Genomic DNA, 15,873 nt, shown 5'->3' with positions numbered 1-15,873 from the left:
CAGATCACAGTATGTCACTTAAATAAAAACAGCGAGAAATATTTGATGTTTTTATTACCAGTAAACACAAATGTGTGATATTCGTTAAAGCAACGCGATCGAGTCGAGGCTATAAATATACCGTTGCTTTTTATCTTGTGAGAAGAAAAAGAAAATACAGGAGCAAAACAGAAAGTATCACCAGCATAACAATGGAGCACAGTGTGTACAGTGTGTAATCAAGTTCTACAAGAGCTTACGTGTACTAAGCCCACATGAGACTATACTACAGTACAACGATGTATGAATTATCCAAACTGGGACTAAAAGTCGATAGCGACTTGCAAAAGTATTCACACCTCTTGACCTTTGTCACGTTTTGTCACAATGAACCAATAAGACGTTTACAAAGTAGGAGAAAAATTATTATTTTAACAAAAATCTGGAGAGCATTTGCTCCAGGTATTAAGGGGAATGTCTCTTCCAGTTTTGTACATCTTAAGACTGAACATTTTACGACGTCTTCCAGGCCAGACTTTGACTAGGCCATTTTAAAACCCCACTATGCTTTGATCTAAACAGCAGCGGTAAACCTGCATAGCAATCTAGATACCATTATAGATTGCCATGTGGAAAAAAGGCACTGTTAGCTTACCTGTTTAAATATTTAAGGCAGTAATAACGTTTCGAAACAAAGTACGTCTTACCGTAGAACAGTCAGTGTGTTCGGGTGAAATTCAGCAGGAACAAAAGTATAATTTTTATCAAGTTCAAAAGCTTGATCAAAATCCTTAAGCGTTTTTTTGTTTCCAGTTTATTTGTTTGTTAAATGGAGTTCTGAATCCTGCCGTCCATGGGGTCACAGCAGGTTGACCCCGTGTTTGAGGAGTCTGTGCCGGGCCTTGCTGGGCAGCGAGAAGGCGCTGTCCTGCTGGTTGGGAATGCCCGAGTTCCTCATGGTTCCCCAATGCTGCTGGAAGTAGGTCTCCTGCGCCACGCTGCGGGTGCCGTACACAGCTGTGCCGGCGCTCCTGTGGCGACGATGAGCACAAGAACCAATGAAACCCTCGGCATATAGAAGAAAAGCAACTGCTTGCAACTTTAAATGTAAAGGGTCAGTATTATGTATTTTCCAGGCACATAAGTGCCATTTTATAGCACAATTAAGCAGCTATGTTGTGATAAAAATGCTCCATATATCAAATATGACTTAAAAGAAATGTTACTTTGTAATTCAGCGCCTTGAAATTGGGCCTCCGTCTCTTTAAAAACTCCTGCTCTTTCAGAATAGCCTTCAGGAGGTCATCAAAACATGGCTCCTCTATTAACCCTTTAACAACGTTTCTACCAGCGTTTCACTGCTTAGTAGCTCCTATAATGAGCTACTCCTTCAGCAGCTGGAGTTTCACCAGGTGTTTGCTAATTGTTGCTGGCTAGTCTGAAGGAGCTGAGTGGGGGAGAGTGCCGTAAGACGGCAGCTTGGAAACTGCAGCTCTGAGGAGGAGCTGCACCTGGAAGGTGGCGCTAGATCCACTCGGGCGTTTTACACAACTGAATGGTTGCCCTGGAGATTAAAAGATTTCTCAAACATGCCTTAATGAATCAAAGTAACACTCCAGCTGATGAAGGAAGAACATTATAACACAGTGTAAAGCTCAAAGAAGGCAATTTCACATGATGCTCCCATTAATCATCACGAATGTTAAACATGGAGAACCTGACAAAAAAAAAAAACTCCCCTCCCCCGTCCTCAGCCGTGCTGACCTGATAATAGCCTCCTGCAGAGTCTCAGTGTCAAAGAAATGCGAGTGGAGAAGCGATGTGGCTCGGACAAAGGGATGCTCCGGGACTCCCCCTGGTCGGCCAGACACGTTGGCTGCAGAGACACACAATGACACAGGACCATTAACCGGGCCTGAGCATGTCTGCTGCACAAAGGAATGCTGATCACAGTTTTACTAATTAGCCATTAGCTCATTCAAAGACAAGAGTCCCTCCTCAGATCCTGGCTTGTGCTCGCTCTGGCAGAAAAAGTTCAAACCGGGAAGATGGGAGCACATGTCTTACTTGTCAGAGTGCTCTGGACGGAGTCGTAATGGGCGAATAAGTACGGCCCCGCTGCACCTGGGGCCACCGGAGATATGGCCCTGAGGTGGGCCTCCAGTCCGTTGAGCGAAGCCAGGCTGCTGTGGTTCTGGACACGGGCCACAAAGACAGGGTCAGCGTAATGTCAGGAAAAGCTTGAGAATGCAGTCTACGTACAGAAGTCGTTTTCCTCACCACTTCCTCCATGGAGGCAGAGTCGCCCATGAAACGAGGCTCCACCAGCAGAGCCAGCACCAGGCTGTTGACCCGGTGCACGTACAGCGCCATGGGAACCAGAGGACTCTCCTCCAGGCTGTTGAAAGAGCAGGAGCCAGAGGGAGGCTGCCTCGTCTCCGCCTTGTGACCTTTGGCCTTCCTGCAGCAGACTCCGCCCTCTCCCGCCGCTGTTTTTTCGTCACGAGACGCCACGTTCCCGCAATCAGTTGTCCTGCTGGTGGCACCGCTGTTAAGATGGAGGGATCCCTCGAAGGCTGAGCCATCTCCTTCGCTGGGCATCTGGCTAACTCCACCTCCGTCGCTGTGAAGACTGTGATAGTGCGACTCGTCCAGTGTTCTTTCCTCCGCTTGATCAGCGTTCTCTCCATTAGAAAAATGGCGGATCGGTGACAGAGGAGACGGGTTGGGGGAATCTGCAGAAGAACCCTGTGACGGAGCCAGACTAAACACGGAGTCTTCGGAACCCGACGTGCGCGAGCTGAAGGACGGCTTCTGAGGGGACTGACAGGATGCTGGACGAGACGGTGTCGACTCTGAGGACGGGGTGTCCGATAACGTTCTGGAAAGCCTGGTCTTCTTTGGGGGAGCTTCTTTCTCCGGAGCAGAGTGGGAACTGGATGGAAGAAAACCGAACCATCAAAGCTCTCTTTTTAAGACGTCTGACTAAATCTAATGTGTTCAAAGGTGAGGTATGAGCGACATGGCTTCAAGTTTCAAGCCAGACTTTAGAAACGGCTTATGGGGCAGTAGCCCAGGGCAACAATTTTCTCTGAGTGACCAGTTTTTTGATATGTATATATTGGTCCACATCAGATGAGCTGTAATGATCATTTTAGATCTTTATTAATATAAAAGTCATTTTTGGGGAGAAAAAACATGGAGCTATTCTCTAAAGGTTGTATTAATCCTACCATCATCAGTTCAAAACTAATTATAATTTGCATTAGCAAGATCATATTTATTTAGTGGATAGAGAAACAAAATAGTCTCATAATCCTCGATAACACGGACATTGATTACGATCAATGAACAAATCTGAATTTGAGTTGGAATCTAAAATTACACTGACAGGGCATAAATTGATAATTCTACTCTAATCTGAGATTCTTGAAAACATGTCATGAGACAAGAAAGGAAAACACTACCTGGATATTTTGTCGACAGGAGCAGATTGCAGGTACTGAAGCTCAGAGGGCGTCAGGAACACAGCAGTGGAGCTAACCGGCTCGCCGTCTGATGGCGGCTTGCTCGTTCCACTCGACCTCTGTGTCTTCATAAAATAAAGTAAATAACAGTAGCTTGATTTCTTACTAATATGACAGTTTGGTTTTCAACTGAATTCTTTAATATAACCACAGATAAAATGAGCATCTGTTGAGAGGCTAAAAGCCACTAAGCTAGCTGTTTAGCCTAGCTTAGCTAGACACATGGTATGCTAGCAGATTAAATCTACAATAATTATTTAAAAAAAACGTTTATGAATAAAAACTGCAAACTGTAAAGAGATTTTTAGTTTCTATGTTGTCAACTAAAATAAGTTTTAACATTTAATGTTTTAAATTATTCTTTAAAGATCTGGCAAAAACCAAGCCAATTCTTTAGACATTCAAATGAACCCAATATCAGCAAAAATATGTCTGTCTGTCCAAATCTAATTTGTACATTATTGTCACAACATATTTTTAAAAATAAAACTTTAGTTATGGCAAAATACTAAACCCAACCAGGTTTAGTACTAAACCAGCTTCCATGACAGAGCAAAAATATACAAAGGACAGTAATAAACATGGGCTAGTTACTCGTATTAAGATACCAAAATGTTGTACAGTTATTTTCTAAAAACTTAAAAACAAAGTACCAGAGTAACGAGAGAATAAAATATTGGAGAAATGCCTTGCAACCACATGCTGTTAAGATATCAGATAAATATACAACACTACTAAAATTTAAATAGTAAATGCATGTTAAAAATCTGTTATAGGAATAATAGTTGCTTTCTCGTGGTTGTTTTACTGTCAGAATCCGAAATTGTTCGACGCCAAGACAGCAGAAAGCATTACGAAAAACAAATCTAGCACTTTGCCTTCCATCTACTTGTCCCTAAGGGGCTGCCATCAAATCAACAGAGCCAAACAGCCTCGTTACTGCGAAGCAAAACATGAAATATTGATTTTAAGACGGACTACCAAAAACCATGATCATCTACGCCCTCACATGTCTAACTTCTGCTAAATGAGCAACAATTATCTGTCTTTCAATCTTTAGAGTGGATAGAAACAGCTATTGTACATGTTCTGCTGTAAGAAACATTGTGAAACATTTTTGACGTACACTAATCCAGTGTTAGAAAAACCTTTTAGGAGAGAGCCTAGAATATTACAATGTAATACGACACAAAAGTCAAAGATCTGGATATTTAAATTCATGTTCTGTAAACAGAAGATCCAGATTTGTTTTGGCCACATAAAGAAAAAAGACTGATAGATTTCAGAGGGAGAAACTGCTGTTAAGCATGATGGTAGAAATGTTTTGGTTTGGGATTGCTCCACTGGCTTAGTAATGTTTGATGGACCATACATTTAGTATCTTAACAGATGAATGAGGGAAATAATATGCTAAGTTCTACCTGTATGTTTCTTTGTTCTTCCAAAGGCTCTCCAACTATTCTAATACTGTATTTAGTGTCACTTGATTGTGGCAACATTTGAACACAATATTTCCTACCTTGGTGTACGTTTCACTCTCATGAACCATGACCTTGATTGTTAGCTGTGGAGGCATCTGTGTGCTGACAACTCTTGAAGAGATGAATAAAAAGTTAGATATATGTAAAAAAGACAACAAATATCAGGTTTGCCCTCTTAAAACGTCAGCTCACCTCCCTCTAAAAAGAACACAGCCTGCTAACACCAGGGGGCAGCGCTGGCACGCCTGGAGAATGAGGGCAGCTTTGAGGAGAAGAAGTGGGTCAACCTGAGGAAAACCGTGAAAATAGTTACATTTCAGGCCCTGCAGGAAGAAAACTACCCAGATGGGATCAGCTACAAAAATAAACCTCATTGTGAAGTGGAAGAAAAGCGATTTTAAATTTTTTAAACAGAGTATGGTATGGAAAACGGCATGATATTTTCTTTTCTAAGAGTTCATGGTGCGTCTGTTTTCAGAAACACAAAACTGACAGAGACACACCACAGACGACTTGAATATGGCTCTATAAAGTACTGACCCAGATGGGGGCTGAATACAAACTGAATGAAAAGGAGCCGCAACTAGTTATTCAGTGTACAGAAATGAACATGTTTTTCAGAAGAATGATATTTCTCTTTAAAATATACTTTTTTTTTGTTTAATCAATCACATACAGCAGAGGAGTCAAACTCATTTTAATTTTGGGCCATATCAAAACCAGATGCTCTTGAAGGACCTGTTGTGCCAGAATATATTGATAAAACCAATTAAAGTGGTCCTTGTTTTAGTGGGGGTTTTGCAATCAAAATAGTAGATTTTATGGTGCCAATTTAGATGTTTGTGAGAAATTTTTATGATATTTGTGCTAATGTATAAATGTAACTTCTTATTACTCCCCATATCAATTACGGATTATAACTTGACATCAAGTAAGGCTGAGGCAGCAGTCGCTTAAACTCGATGTTTTTGACCAATTTTGAGAAAATTTGCAGTAAAAATCAGGTGGGGAAATGTGGAGATTTGTAGATTTTGTGTGAATTTTGCAGATTTGTGAAAAACCGGAAGGACTTATTGATGTAATTTAGAGCCTAGAGGGCCACATAAAAAGCTACGGCGGGCCAGATTTGGCCCCTGGGCCTTGAGTTTGACACATGTGACGTATAGCATTCAAATAAGACACAGAATTTGTTTTCGCTATCTGCAAACCACATTAATCAAAATGGCAAACAAAAAAACAAACAAAACATTTACTTAAAGTGTAATGAATCCAAGTAATCTGACTTTTTCTGAAAAACAATTCAACTATATCACCGTGTTAAAATGTCTCTTGTAAACTTGTAAATTCAGTGCTTATGGAGAATTGTAGATTGTGGTTTTGGTTTGGTTTTCAGTGCTGTCTCATGGAAACCTCTTTCTTTTTTTTTTTTGTTTTACTAAGAATTATTAAATCATTAAAGTCCATTATAAGAAATGTGAAGGATTTTTGATTCAATAGAAAATGTAGATGATTTTCAAGTCACTGCATCCTGCTTATGTTAACAAGCATCAAGATGTAAGCAAGGTAAGTATGCAAGCTGGAGATATTTGATTTGCACAGTTTGTTGAGACAACACCACAGGGCTGTTTCACAGAGTCACATCCTGTCTCATCATCAGCGGTGCAAGATAAGAAGCAAGCAGCCGAAAGCAGAACTCTGGCAATGTTTGCTTACGTTTGTCAGGTCTAAGGTCCTCACGCTTTGTAAGATGTAGTGCAACTCGGACGGTCCAGACAGAACGTGGGAAAGGTACCGCGCCCATTCAGCGGCCAGAGTTTCCTTACTGTTGAGCTGCAGAGAAAACCAACTTCACTTTACAGCATGCAGTGGAAGGAAACAGATTTGTGCTAGAAACAAAGCGATCAGGTCCAAAATCTGAGCGTGGTGATGGATTCAGACCCGAACCTCCAGAGACGCATAAAGACAGCTACAAAGTCGGCCTTCTACCACCTGATGAACATTTCCAGGATTAAAGGACTAATGTCCCAGCAAGATCTGGAGGTCTCACCTCTTCCGTTCACATAAAACATTTTTTAAATGTACAGCAGGTTCTGTTTTTAATGCATTTAATCAATTGGAAAAAAACACATTTTCCACAGATGAGAGACAGTCGAGGGAAAATTTTCTGATTCAAATATCTGGCTGATATTTCTTATTTATTCTTCAAAACATAAGCACATCCTTAACTTTTACACTTTTTTAGATATTTATTTTGTTGCAATGCTTCCTAAAAAAATCTAATATACACCGGCCTCACCTGATAGCTCTGGCGAACAGAGCCGTTGTAGAAACAGAAGAGGTTGATGAGATGATCCAGGAGCTCACAGACACTGACAGTAGGGACTTCCATTGAACAACCAAGAGCCTTAGAGAGAATACATACACACACACACACACAAAAAAAAACATACATGGTTGAAAAGTAATGCAATAAAGGAAAAAAACAACAAAAACTGTAGATTAAGCTCAGCCTTTGGAGAGCTCTTACCCAGAAGAAGTCATCCTTCATGCGGATGGCGAACTTGCAGCGACGCAGCCTCAGGATGCGTACAGCGGAGGAGGAAAGCTCAGAGACACAGCGGCCCACTCCTGCAAGCTGACCACACAGCAGGTCCTGCTTGTCCACAGGAGTCTGAGATGACAAAAGGGACAAAAGGCCTTTAGAAAGGGATGATTATTTATCACAGTGTCTGCGCATCCTTAAAAAGTCTGAAAATTCATCCAAAATGAGGACCTTAAGACCTCTTAAGTGAGTTGGCCTTAAATACATTTATCACAGGTCTTAAATTGTGTCATGACAGGACTGTTTCATCTCATATAGTTTTTTGTTTTGTTTTATTTTTAATGAGACTTTTGTATCAGGCAAGAGTCTGAGTCGCGCGCAGGGATCTTCATAGCGTTCCGGGGTAGAAACTACCGCCAACTAGCTGCTAATGTACCCTAGCTAGCTAGCTGGCTTTTTGCGTCCATCGTGGATACGTTTATCGCCATTTGGCTGGATGACGTCTGTCTCCGCCACTGATTTACTGCTGTTGCCAGCCCCTACTAGACTAGGTGCATTTCTGTACAGAGAAAAGAAGACTTTTAAGTTATTGGCACTACGAGGTTAAGGCTATAGAGAACCATGAGAAGCACAAAGTCACTGCCAAGAGCTACAAACAGACCCCAGAAACTTTTATGGTTTTGCTATGCTTTATATTTATTGCAACAAAACAATCCCCTAACCATCCACTAAATTTGTAGTTTTTCCGTCTTAAAATGTATTCAAGGTGGCATTTAAAAAAAAAAAACAGTAGTCTTAAATTTGACTTGCTGAAACCTACGGATACCCTGTTAGTATTTTATGGTTTCTGACACACCTCCTCGGGGTAGAAGTAGCAGATGCCATCCCTGGTGGGGTCCCCCTCTCCTCTGACCTTAGATCCGTCATAGAGGAAGAAGTATCTGCACCTGCAACACCAGCAAACAGTCCTTTCAAGGTGCAGGAGGGGGTTCATAGAGAAGTAAGCTGTCGCTCCGAAGCCAGGAAGTTACAGCAGTTCAGATGAATGTGTAGGACAGATTAGGTGCGGAGTTGGTTGTACAGATTAAATGGACCTGGAAAGGGTCCGATCAGAACCAAACCGTGAACGAATCCGACCAGATCTTACCTCCTTGTGTCTGGCGGCTTGAGCTCAGCCATAATTTTTCCTCAGTGGTCGATCATGGGTTCCCTCCTGCAGGCTGAAGATGCACTTTGACAGAAGCTATAGCGGCGAATCCGATGCGTAGAATCGCTCCCGCAGATTCTACGCGGGTGTCGTTTGCGCAAACAAAACAAAATAAAGAGAAGAGCGGGCAGTTTTCTCAACTTTAAATGTCACTTAGCGACTCTTTCTGTAAACGTAAACTAACTTGTGAAGCTGACAGTGACACTTGAGGAATGCAGGGCAGTCACACGCAGTGGGAGTCATGTGAAAGTATGGGAAGCACAGAAGGACAAACTTATGCGGAATTCAGACGGCGTTTTAGCAGAGATTATTCTCATTACAGCTTGATTTTATATCAGTAGTTTGACATGTAAATAACATCCTGAGCTGGTTTTAAACTGCTCCTATATAAGTTGATTTGTTGTGTATAAATTACTCTGTCATTATTGTAGTGTGACTCTAGAAATTGATCTTTACAAATTTAAAGACAGCAGGAATTGTCATTAACTTGGATTGCCTTAGTTGCCATGTTTGCCTTTAGCATTAGCAATGTTGCTAAACTAATTACAAACAGAAACTTTCTAACCTACAAGTCTTGTGGCAGTTTTTAACTTCTATCAAGGTGTTATATTCATTCATCATAATTCAATCAATGTAAACAGAGACAATGCTGGAAACGAATGACAGATGAAAAAAACAGTTGGCTGAACCAGTTTCTTCTAAATATTTGTAGTTGTGTTGTACTAACAGAGTGAATGTGATGCTTTTTGTGGATGGTTTTGCTGTTTTTTGTCCTTACGACGCCTCCAGCAAACCAATTCCCCTTAAAATAAAAACCTGAACTGAACCATCAGTTCAATTCTAATCAAAATATTTAGGTGGAATTTTTACTAGACTCATTCGTTTTATTACTAATATTCTATTCGTTATTGGAAATTAAATTTGAAAAATATTCCAATTTATAAATATTTTTTAAACTTGGCAACCGTTTAATAATAAAAAAAAAATTTTAGAAGCAGAAAAGCGCCAAAAAAATGAGTGAAAATCATGACGCCGATCTTATTAAGCTTGAAGTACGTTTCTGAAAAAAAAAATTGCAGCGCCTGGTATTTCGCCTGTGAACGCTGGTCAATGCTGGACTGACAAGAGCAAAAATAAATACAGCTTTTGTTTATAAAAAAGAACCGTCAAAGGTGACTAAATGAAATCACGAGTATCATGTCACCTTTAGCAGTTTTGTTTTATTTGTATTTGAGTAAATAAGCAGCATCCTCTGAGCAGACATTTAAAACCCTTCAGATCCCGTTTTCAGCGCCCGATTAAAAAGCCTAGATGAGCCGCCGCCATCATAGACATAATATAAGCATAGACGCCTCATGGACCGCTCTCGCCTATTGTCGCTGACGAGATTTAGGGCGGCCATCTTGGAGCGGTACTCCACTCCACTCAGCTTTATGTGTTTAGCAGGCACAATGACGTATCAGCTCATTTAATCGATCATAACACGCTTTTTTGTTACTGGAAACCTTATTCAAACATCTATCAAAGCTACATTTATAAACAATTGTATTATTTAAGTATGTTTTTAATACATAGTTCAGCATATTTAAATATCCTTAGTGGCTATAACAATAGAATAGGAATGCAATATTCTGATATCGATGTATGATGAGCATATTAAAAAGCACACAGCCGTTCATAATTTATTTAATAAATTATTTAGAAATATCAATACATATTTATATAACTATACAAACACAAATAAATAATGATTAATAATGGCACAAATAAATAATGATTAATACTGAATAATATATATTGGATACATGTTTACATGTACGTATATATATATATATATATATATATATATATATATATATATATATATATATATATATATATATATATATGTTTTTCAGCTGACGATTTCTAGCTTCAGAGAGATTGAGCAGCTGAGATCGAGTCCAAAATCCGATGTGAGATTCATCCGTGCTGCAGTGAATCCGTCTCTCTTTATAGATATCTCCCTCTTCTTCCTCACATCGTGTCTTTATGAAACTTTCAAAACAAAAACGGAAAATTTGGGATGTATCTTACTAGTGAAAGAATTATAAATAATAGTCTTTACCACCTGTGTAAACTTTGCTGGTGAATGTTATAACACATAATATAAGTTTTATAATATTTGTTACATTGTTTCATTTCTAATGTCGGCTCTTGTGTCAGATAAAGTCAATGTTAGAGAATAATTTTTTTTTTTTAGATTTACAGAATCACAGCCTTCATAGCGGGGCTGAACCCCGTATTACACCAAGCACTGTAGCTAATATTAGCTGGTATCTCACATAAATACAGTAAAGTAATATTCCAATCACTAAATATACACCATAATATGTCCATCTTACTTGTGAAATGTTGTCTGTGGAGCCCTCATAGATCCTAACAACAATATCCCTCAGTGCTGAGGCATCTTCTGCTGTTTTGATTGAGCAAAGTAGGTTAGTACCGCTCCAAGATGGCCGCCGTATTTCCTGCGCGGGAGCAGCCAATGCGGGGTCTACTCTTATATTATGTCTATGGCCGCCATGGCGTGGCCGCCGCGCGCAGCCTGTGGATCTGTGGAACTAACGGCTGCCTGAAAGAGCGACCACCGTTGCTAGGAGATGCTCCGAAAAAGACACGGCTGGACAGATTTCGATGTTCTGACTTGAAATCTCCGTATTTTCTCCGCACCCTGAGTTTCATGCTGCCTCTGAGTGTTTAAAATCGGAGCGGTCCTCGCTGTGGATCCACTGGAGAATGGCCAGGCCTCTCAGAGCGCCACGGACGCGCAAGCCGCGCACTGACGGATTTGGGACTCCTTAACACACCTGATTTTGTAGAATAATCTCCTGATGGCTAAGAACCCATTCACAACAGGAGACAGATTTTTATGACAAACTAGTGTTTTAGTAATTGCATACAAAAATCATGAAATAAAAAAGGAGAAATAAATACAAATGTACTTACAGCAGTTTAGAAACACACAAATAATTAAAAACAAAATTGTAAATAGAACATGTTTGAAGAATTCCATTGTTACTGACTATGATTGCATAAAAATGAAAGAATTCAACATTAAAATACAGCAGAATGACAATGTTTAAAAAAGACTAAAACAAGCCCAAATGTCTCACTTTTTTTTTTTTTTTTTACATAATTCTAGATATTAGTGAGGTCACTACAACATGTCCACACTGAACAAGAAATTAAAACATGTCAAGTAATCTGAGGACAACATGCTTTGTAAACTGCAACCAAATAGTAAATGTAAAAGCATTTCATAACTTATTATTGGCTTATAATACTGTCTCCTAAAATTTCAAAACGGTAAAAAAAAAATTCTAATGTTTACAACGTAATATTTTGCGCCGTCGTTAGCGTTTCCTATTACCCAACTGAACAGTCAGATGTCATAAATGTTAAATCAAGTCATTGAAAAAGTGCAGCATTGGGAAAGTGGGAGTTTGATCAGTTTGATCAACTCTAGAAAAACACTCAGAAACGATCTCCAACTTACAGCAGAACTATATTGTACAAATATTAAAAGCAATTTGCTAGGACTCTGAGACAAGACTAACAAATATGTCTGAGTGTGGCATCTTCTGTGACTCTAAAAGCCTACTCTAGCTCTGATTGTGTCGTTAATGACACGACTCCCTTTGTTTTAGCTACACTACAGTAGGATAAATACAGAAAAACCCAAAGCAGGGTTCCAAATGCACAATATTCTTATAAACCTGCCTACTATGGCAGCCCACTTCTACAGTTACTGCAGGCTGCCAACGCAGGATTCAATTATCTTTTAGAAAGATTATACCTGCAGGCACATTTCAGTAACATGTAGTTCAATAATTTATCGGTTGAATTTGAAAAGTGAAACTCAGAGTGATATATTTCAAGCGTTTGGTTTTTGTTAATTTTAATGATCATGGCATACAGATAATGAAACACTCACTTTCAGTTTCTGAATAAATTAGAGTATTACTTAGGAATAATAAATAAAGCGTTGCTAGCTGGCTGTTTGAATGGTAATGTCCAAGCAAATTAATGGAAAGTTGAGTGGAAAGAAAACATAATGTATAAAATATAGCAAATGTAGGTGGAGGGGAGGATTCCCAAGGTGTCAGAGTTTAAAAAGGAGCCAGAAACTAAGTCATAGGTGTCTTATCTCAGCTAAAGACAGAAACGACTGGACTGTGGCTCAATGGTTCATCCTTTTTTTTTTATTTAGATAAAAGTAAAAAAATTCTGGTTTAAAATGAACTGTAAACCATAATCAATAAAACAAACAAAAGTGAATACTTGATATATTTCCCTCTGTGAATAGCAAATCTGGAAAATATGTGGTTTCATTTTTTTTAAACTGATTTACTGAAATAAATATATTTTTTCAATTAGATTCTAATTCATTAAGACTCAAGGAAGATGCTGAAGCTCATAAAGCTAATAAGTAAAACTTCACTGGCATTGACTTGACTGTCAACTGTGGTGTCAAGCCGATGAGGTTTTGCTTTGTCTGAGTAGTACAGTGATCATTTTTAAATAACTAAAAAAAATAAATAAAAAAGAATTTCAAAACCTGTTAAATTCACCATTCAAACACTATAAAAATGTGAAATTGAGCTTATTGTATGTAAACCTAACTACAACTGTGAAGGTTTTTGAGATCCACATTCTCTGAGAACTGGAGGTATTGGATGCCACCTGCTGACCAAAATCAGCAGCTGAAATTGCTCATGCTTCGACTTGGACGAGACTGAATCATTATAACAGTTCACTAACCTGTCATTAATATTGTCCTTTGTCAGGTGACAATAACATAGTAAGTCTATTATAGTGTTAAAAGTTCTGTTTCTCACAATCAAATCAGCTGTTTATCCAGTAACAGGATTTCCTTTTCCAGCTTCTTCATCTTCAGTGCTCTGTAGGCCATCTCCTGGTCCCGATTCTCCATCTCCTTTTTGAGGTAACAGCAGTAAAGGGTCCTTAGTTCATCAGTCTGCTTCTGAAAACATATAAGCAGAGCTACGTAAAATACCCAAAGATGTTCTCAAGTAGGAGTAGCACTACTTCAACATATTTTTACTTAAGTAAAAGTAAAAAGTAGCCATCCAAGAAATGACGCAAGTAAAAAAGTATTTGGTAAAAAGTCTACTCAAGAAATGTGTACCTAATCAAACTATCAATCGTTTAATATTTTAAAAATACATCATCAGATGGACAAAAATATAAAGATAAGTGGAAATGTTGGTAATTTAAGGGCCAAAATGAAAATAATTAATTTTAGTAATGAAAGAAACAACAAAATGAAATTTTCTCAAATCAGTTTCTTTCACTAAATAACTTATGAAATTTTAACAAAAACTGCTGGTGTGTGTCTGTGTGGTGAATTTTTGGTTAAAACATTTTGTCTTTCATTCAGTGAAGTAACTAAGTCACTGGTGGGTAGAGAATCCAGAAGGTTTACTCTATACGAGCAGCAATACCTCATAATAAAATTACTCAAAGAAAAGTAAAAAGTACAGCGTAGTACTTTTTTTTTTTTAAAGTTACTCAAGTAAATGTAACTGAGGAAATGTAACTCTGAATATAGGTCTCCTAAACAGCACATGTATAATTGTTATGTTTCTTTTCACTTATTTAATCTGCCTGGCGCTGAATCCTAACTCTCACCTCAGCACGTCTGGTCCTGCTTGTAGCCCCTGCTGGGTTGCCGACCTCCTGAAAACTGCTGTTCTGCACATCCTTCATTAAAAGAAAACACAAAAATTCAGTGTGGAAAATTTTTTTTGGATAAATTGGACAATGAAGCAGGTGTGGAGGTGTCTACCCCATCAAAATGAGCCTCACTGATGTCCGTCTCATCGCCGCTCAGGCTCTCTGGTTCCGTCTTTGTGACGGGCAGGAGGAGGACCGGATGGCCTGACACTTGACACGTCGACAACGTTAAAGTCGGTTGTCTCCAAATACAGCAACAGAGTTTAAAGAGACTTGACTTAAACTTACCACTCATAAAGGAGCTATCGGATCCACCGATGGGGCCGATGCAGGCGCCTCCTGGTAGGACCTCCACCCTCATGGTGCTTTCTCTGCTGTGCACCCCGTCTTCCTCTGCTGAGGTCAGAGAGGGGCTTCCCGACCCGCCCTCGGTCCTCAGCACCTCGGCCCTTTTTCTTTTTGCTGTGCAAGTACGAATTTCAGAGCAAACAATTGAGCACAGGCTTATGAAATGTAATGAATTTACAAGTTGGTCGCTTAGCAAGGTCTGACAATTAGTGCAAACAAGTATCAGGAAGAAGGGCGTCTAATACTTGGGTCTGTTTTTTCCAAGAGTACCTGTTTGGATGATGTTCTTGTGTTTGACTTTCACTTGCTGCCATGTTCTTTTGTAGCCACTGTCTGAAACCCTGAGTCAGAAAAAACAACTATTACTTCATGTACTGCTTACATATTTAAACTATATCAGGGTTTCCCTCAGTGTATTATAAGCCTGGCGGGCCACCAGAGATATTTTTGACATTTTGTCGCATTACAACTACAAATAGTGTCCAAAGTTAGTCCGTGATGTGAGTAATGTGACAAAATAGGTTAGAGATCTAGGGGTAATGCATCGAGTAGAGGCAGGATGCAAGAGCAGAATGTTTGCAGGACATTTTCAAATTAGGATGACAAGAAGTGCATTTGGTGCTCTTACGCATTTATTTTATCAGCAATCCTCTGCCAGGCTTCCTCCCTCAGCTTGGAGGCGCTGGTTGTGTTGGACTTGGCTGTTAGGATCTCTCGCTCTTCTTCATACAACTTCAAAATAAGTTCTTGCTCCTTGGAGCTGAAGAAATGAGCCCTCTCCTGCTTTTTATTCATCTGGTAATCTGTGATCATAAAAAACAAGTGAATGTACTTTTTTTTTTTTTAGACCTACGTATGCTGTCTAAAACTCCTGCCTCCTCACCTCTGTCTGCGTTCATCATCATCATCATCATTGTGATCCGGGTCTCGACGTGCGACTGCTCTCCCCTGTGTGGCGGAGCGAGCTCGCGCACTTATCCGAGATGTTTCAATGCTAGATTTAGTAATCAAATCGTAATCCGCTGCAGAAAAACGCTGCGAAACCGAGCC

At 39.5% G+C, this 15,873-nt stretch overlaps 2 protein-coding genes across 3 annotated transcripts; both read right to left on the bottom strand.

Annotated features, from left to right (window-relative positions):
- Window positions 1-37: 37 nt before the first annotated feature.
- On the bottom strand, window positions 38-9,527 carry hps4 (HPS4 biogenesis of lysosomal organelles complex 3 subunit 2). Its single transcript, XM_008417554.3, has 12 exons — window positions 8,677-9,527; window positions 8,386-8,476; window positions 7,515-7,658; window positions 7,284-7,391; window positions 6,701-6,817; window positions 5,180-5,274; window positions 5,026-5,098; window positions 3,447-3,571; window positions 2,260-2,914; window positions 2,047-2,173; window positions 1,744-1,855; window positions 38-1,010 (listed from the first exon to the last, which is right to left on the bottom strand). Exons 1-12 carry the CDS (start codon window positions 8,706-8,708, stop codon window positions 839-841), a joined length of 1,851 nt encoding a protein of 616 aa, XP_008415776.1. The 5' UTR covers window positions 8,709-9,527; the 3' UTR covers window positions 38-838.
- A 1,074-nt stretch (window positions 9,528-10,601) lies between these two features.
- On the bottom strand, window positions 10,602-15,838 carry LOC103469700 (uncharacterized). Of its 2 annotated transcripts, XR_014088851.1 has the most exons (8): window positions 15,707-15,838; window positions 15,452-15,626; window positions 15,094-15,164; window positions 14,764-14,937; window positions 14,588-14,685; window positions 14,431-14,502; window positions 11,121-13,762; window positions 10,603-10,773 (listed from the first exon to the last, which is right to left on the bottom strand). XR_014088851.1 is itself a non-coding variant. In XM_008417558.3 (7 exons), the coding sequence occupies exons 1-7, from the start codon at window positions 15,735-15,737 to the stop codon at window positions 13,619-13,621; spliced, it is 765 nt and encodes a 254-aa protein (XP_008415780.1). In that variant the 5' UTR covers window positions 15,738-15,838; the 3' UTR covers window positions 10,602-13,618. The 2 variants fall into 2 exon arrangements, 1 of the variants encoding a protein (XP_008415780.1); XM_008417558.3 differs by having other exon boundaries at window positions 10,602-13,762.
- Between the last annotated feature and the right edge of the window lie 35 nt (window positions 15,839-15,873).

This window comes from Poecilia reticulata, chromosome 9 (assembly GCF_904066995.2).
Source record: "Poecilia reticulata chromosome 9, P_reticulata-male-v2, whole genome shotgun sequence".
Taxonomy (NCBI): domain Eukaryota; kingdom Metazoa; phylum Chordata; class Actinopteri; order Cyprinodontiformes; family Poeciliidae; genus Poecilia; species Poecilia reticulata.
The sequence above is the reverse complement of the archived record's forward strand: the minus strand, read 5'-3'. Positions and strand labels throughout refer to the sequence as shown.

What these genes read in the sequence shown, in the direction of transcription:
- hps4 (XM_008417554.3), bottom strand. Translation starts at nt 8,708, where the DNA reads ATGGCTGAGCTCAAGCCGCCAGACACAAGGAG. An exon ending in TGTGTTCTTTTTAGAGGGAG is followed by an intron (nt 5,099 to 5,179) that starts GTGAGCTGACGT and finishes CATCTCTTCAAG; the next exon opens with AGTTGTCAGCACACAGATGC. An exon ending in CCTGTCGACAAAATATCCAG is followed by an intron (nt 2,915 to 3,446) that starts GTAGTGTTTTCC and finishes TCTTCCATCCAG; the next exon opens with TTCCCACTCTGCTCCGGAGA.
- LOC103469700 (XM_008417558.3), bottom strand. Translation starts at nt 15,737, where the DNA reads ATGATGATGATGATGATGAACGCAGACAGAG. An exon ending in CAAGAACATCATCCAAACAG is followed by an intron (nt 14,938 to 15,093) that starts GTACTCTTGGAA and finishes GTACTTGCACAG; the next exon opens with CAAAAAGAAAAAGGGCCGAG. An exon ending in GCAGGACCAGACGTGCTGAG is followed by an intron (nt 13,763 to 14,430) that starts GTGAGAGTTAGG and finishes ATATGTTTTCAG; the next exon opens with AAGCAGACTGATGAACTAAG.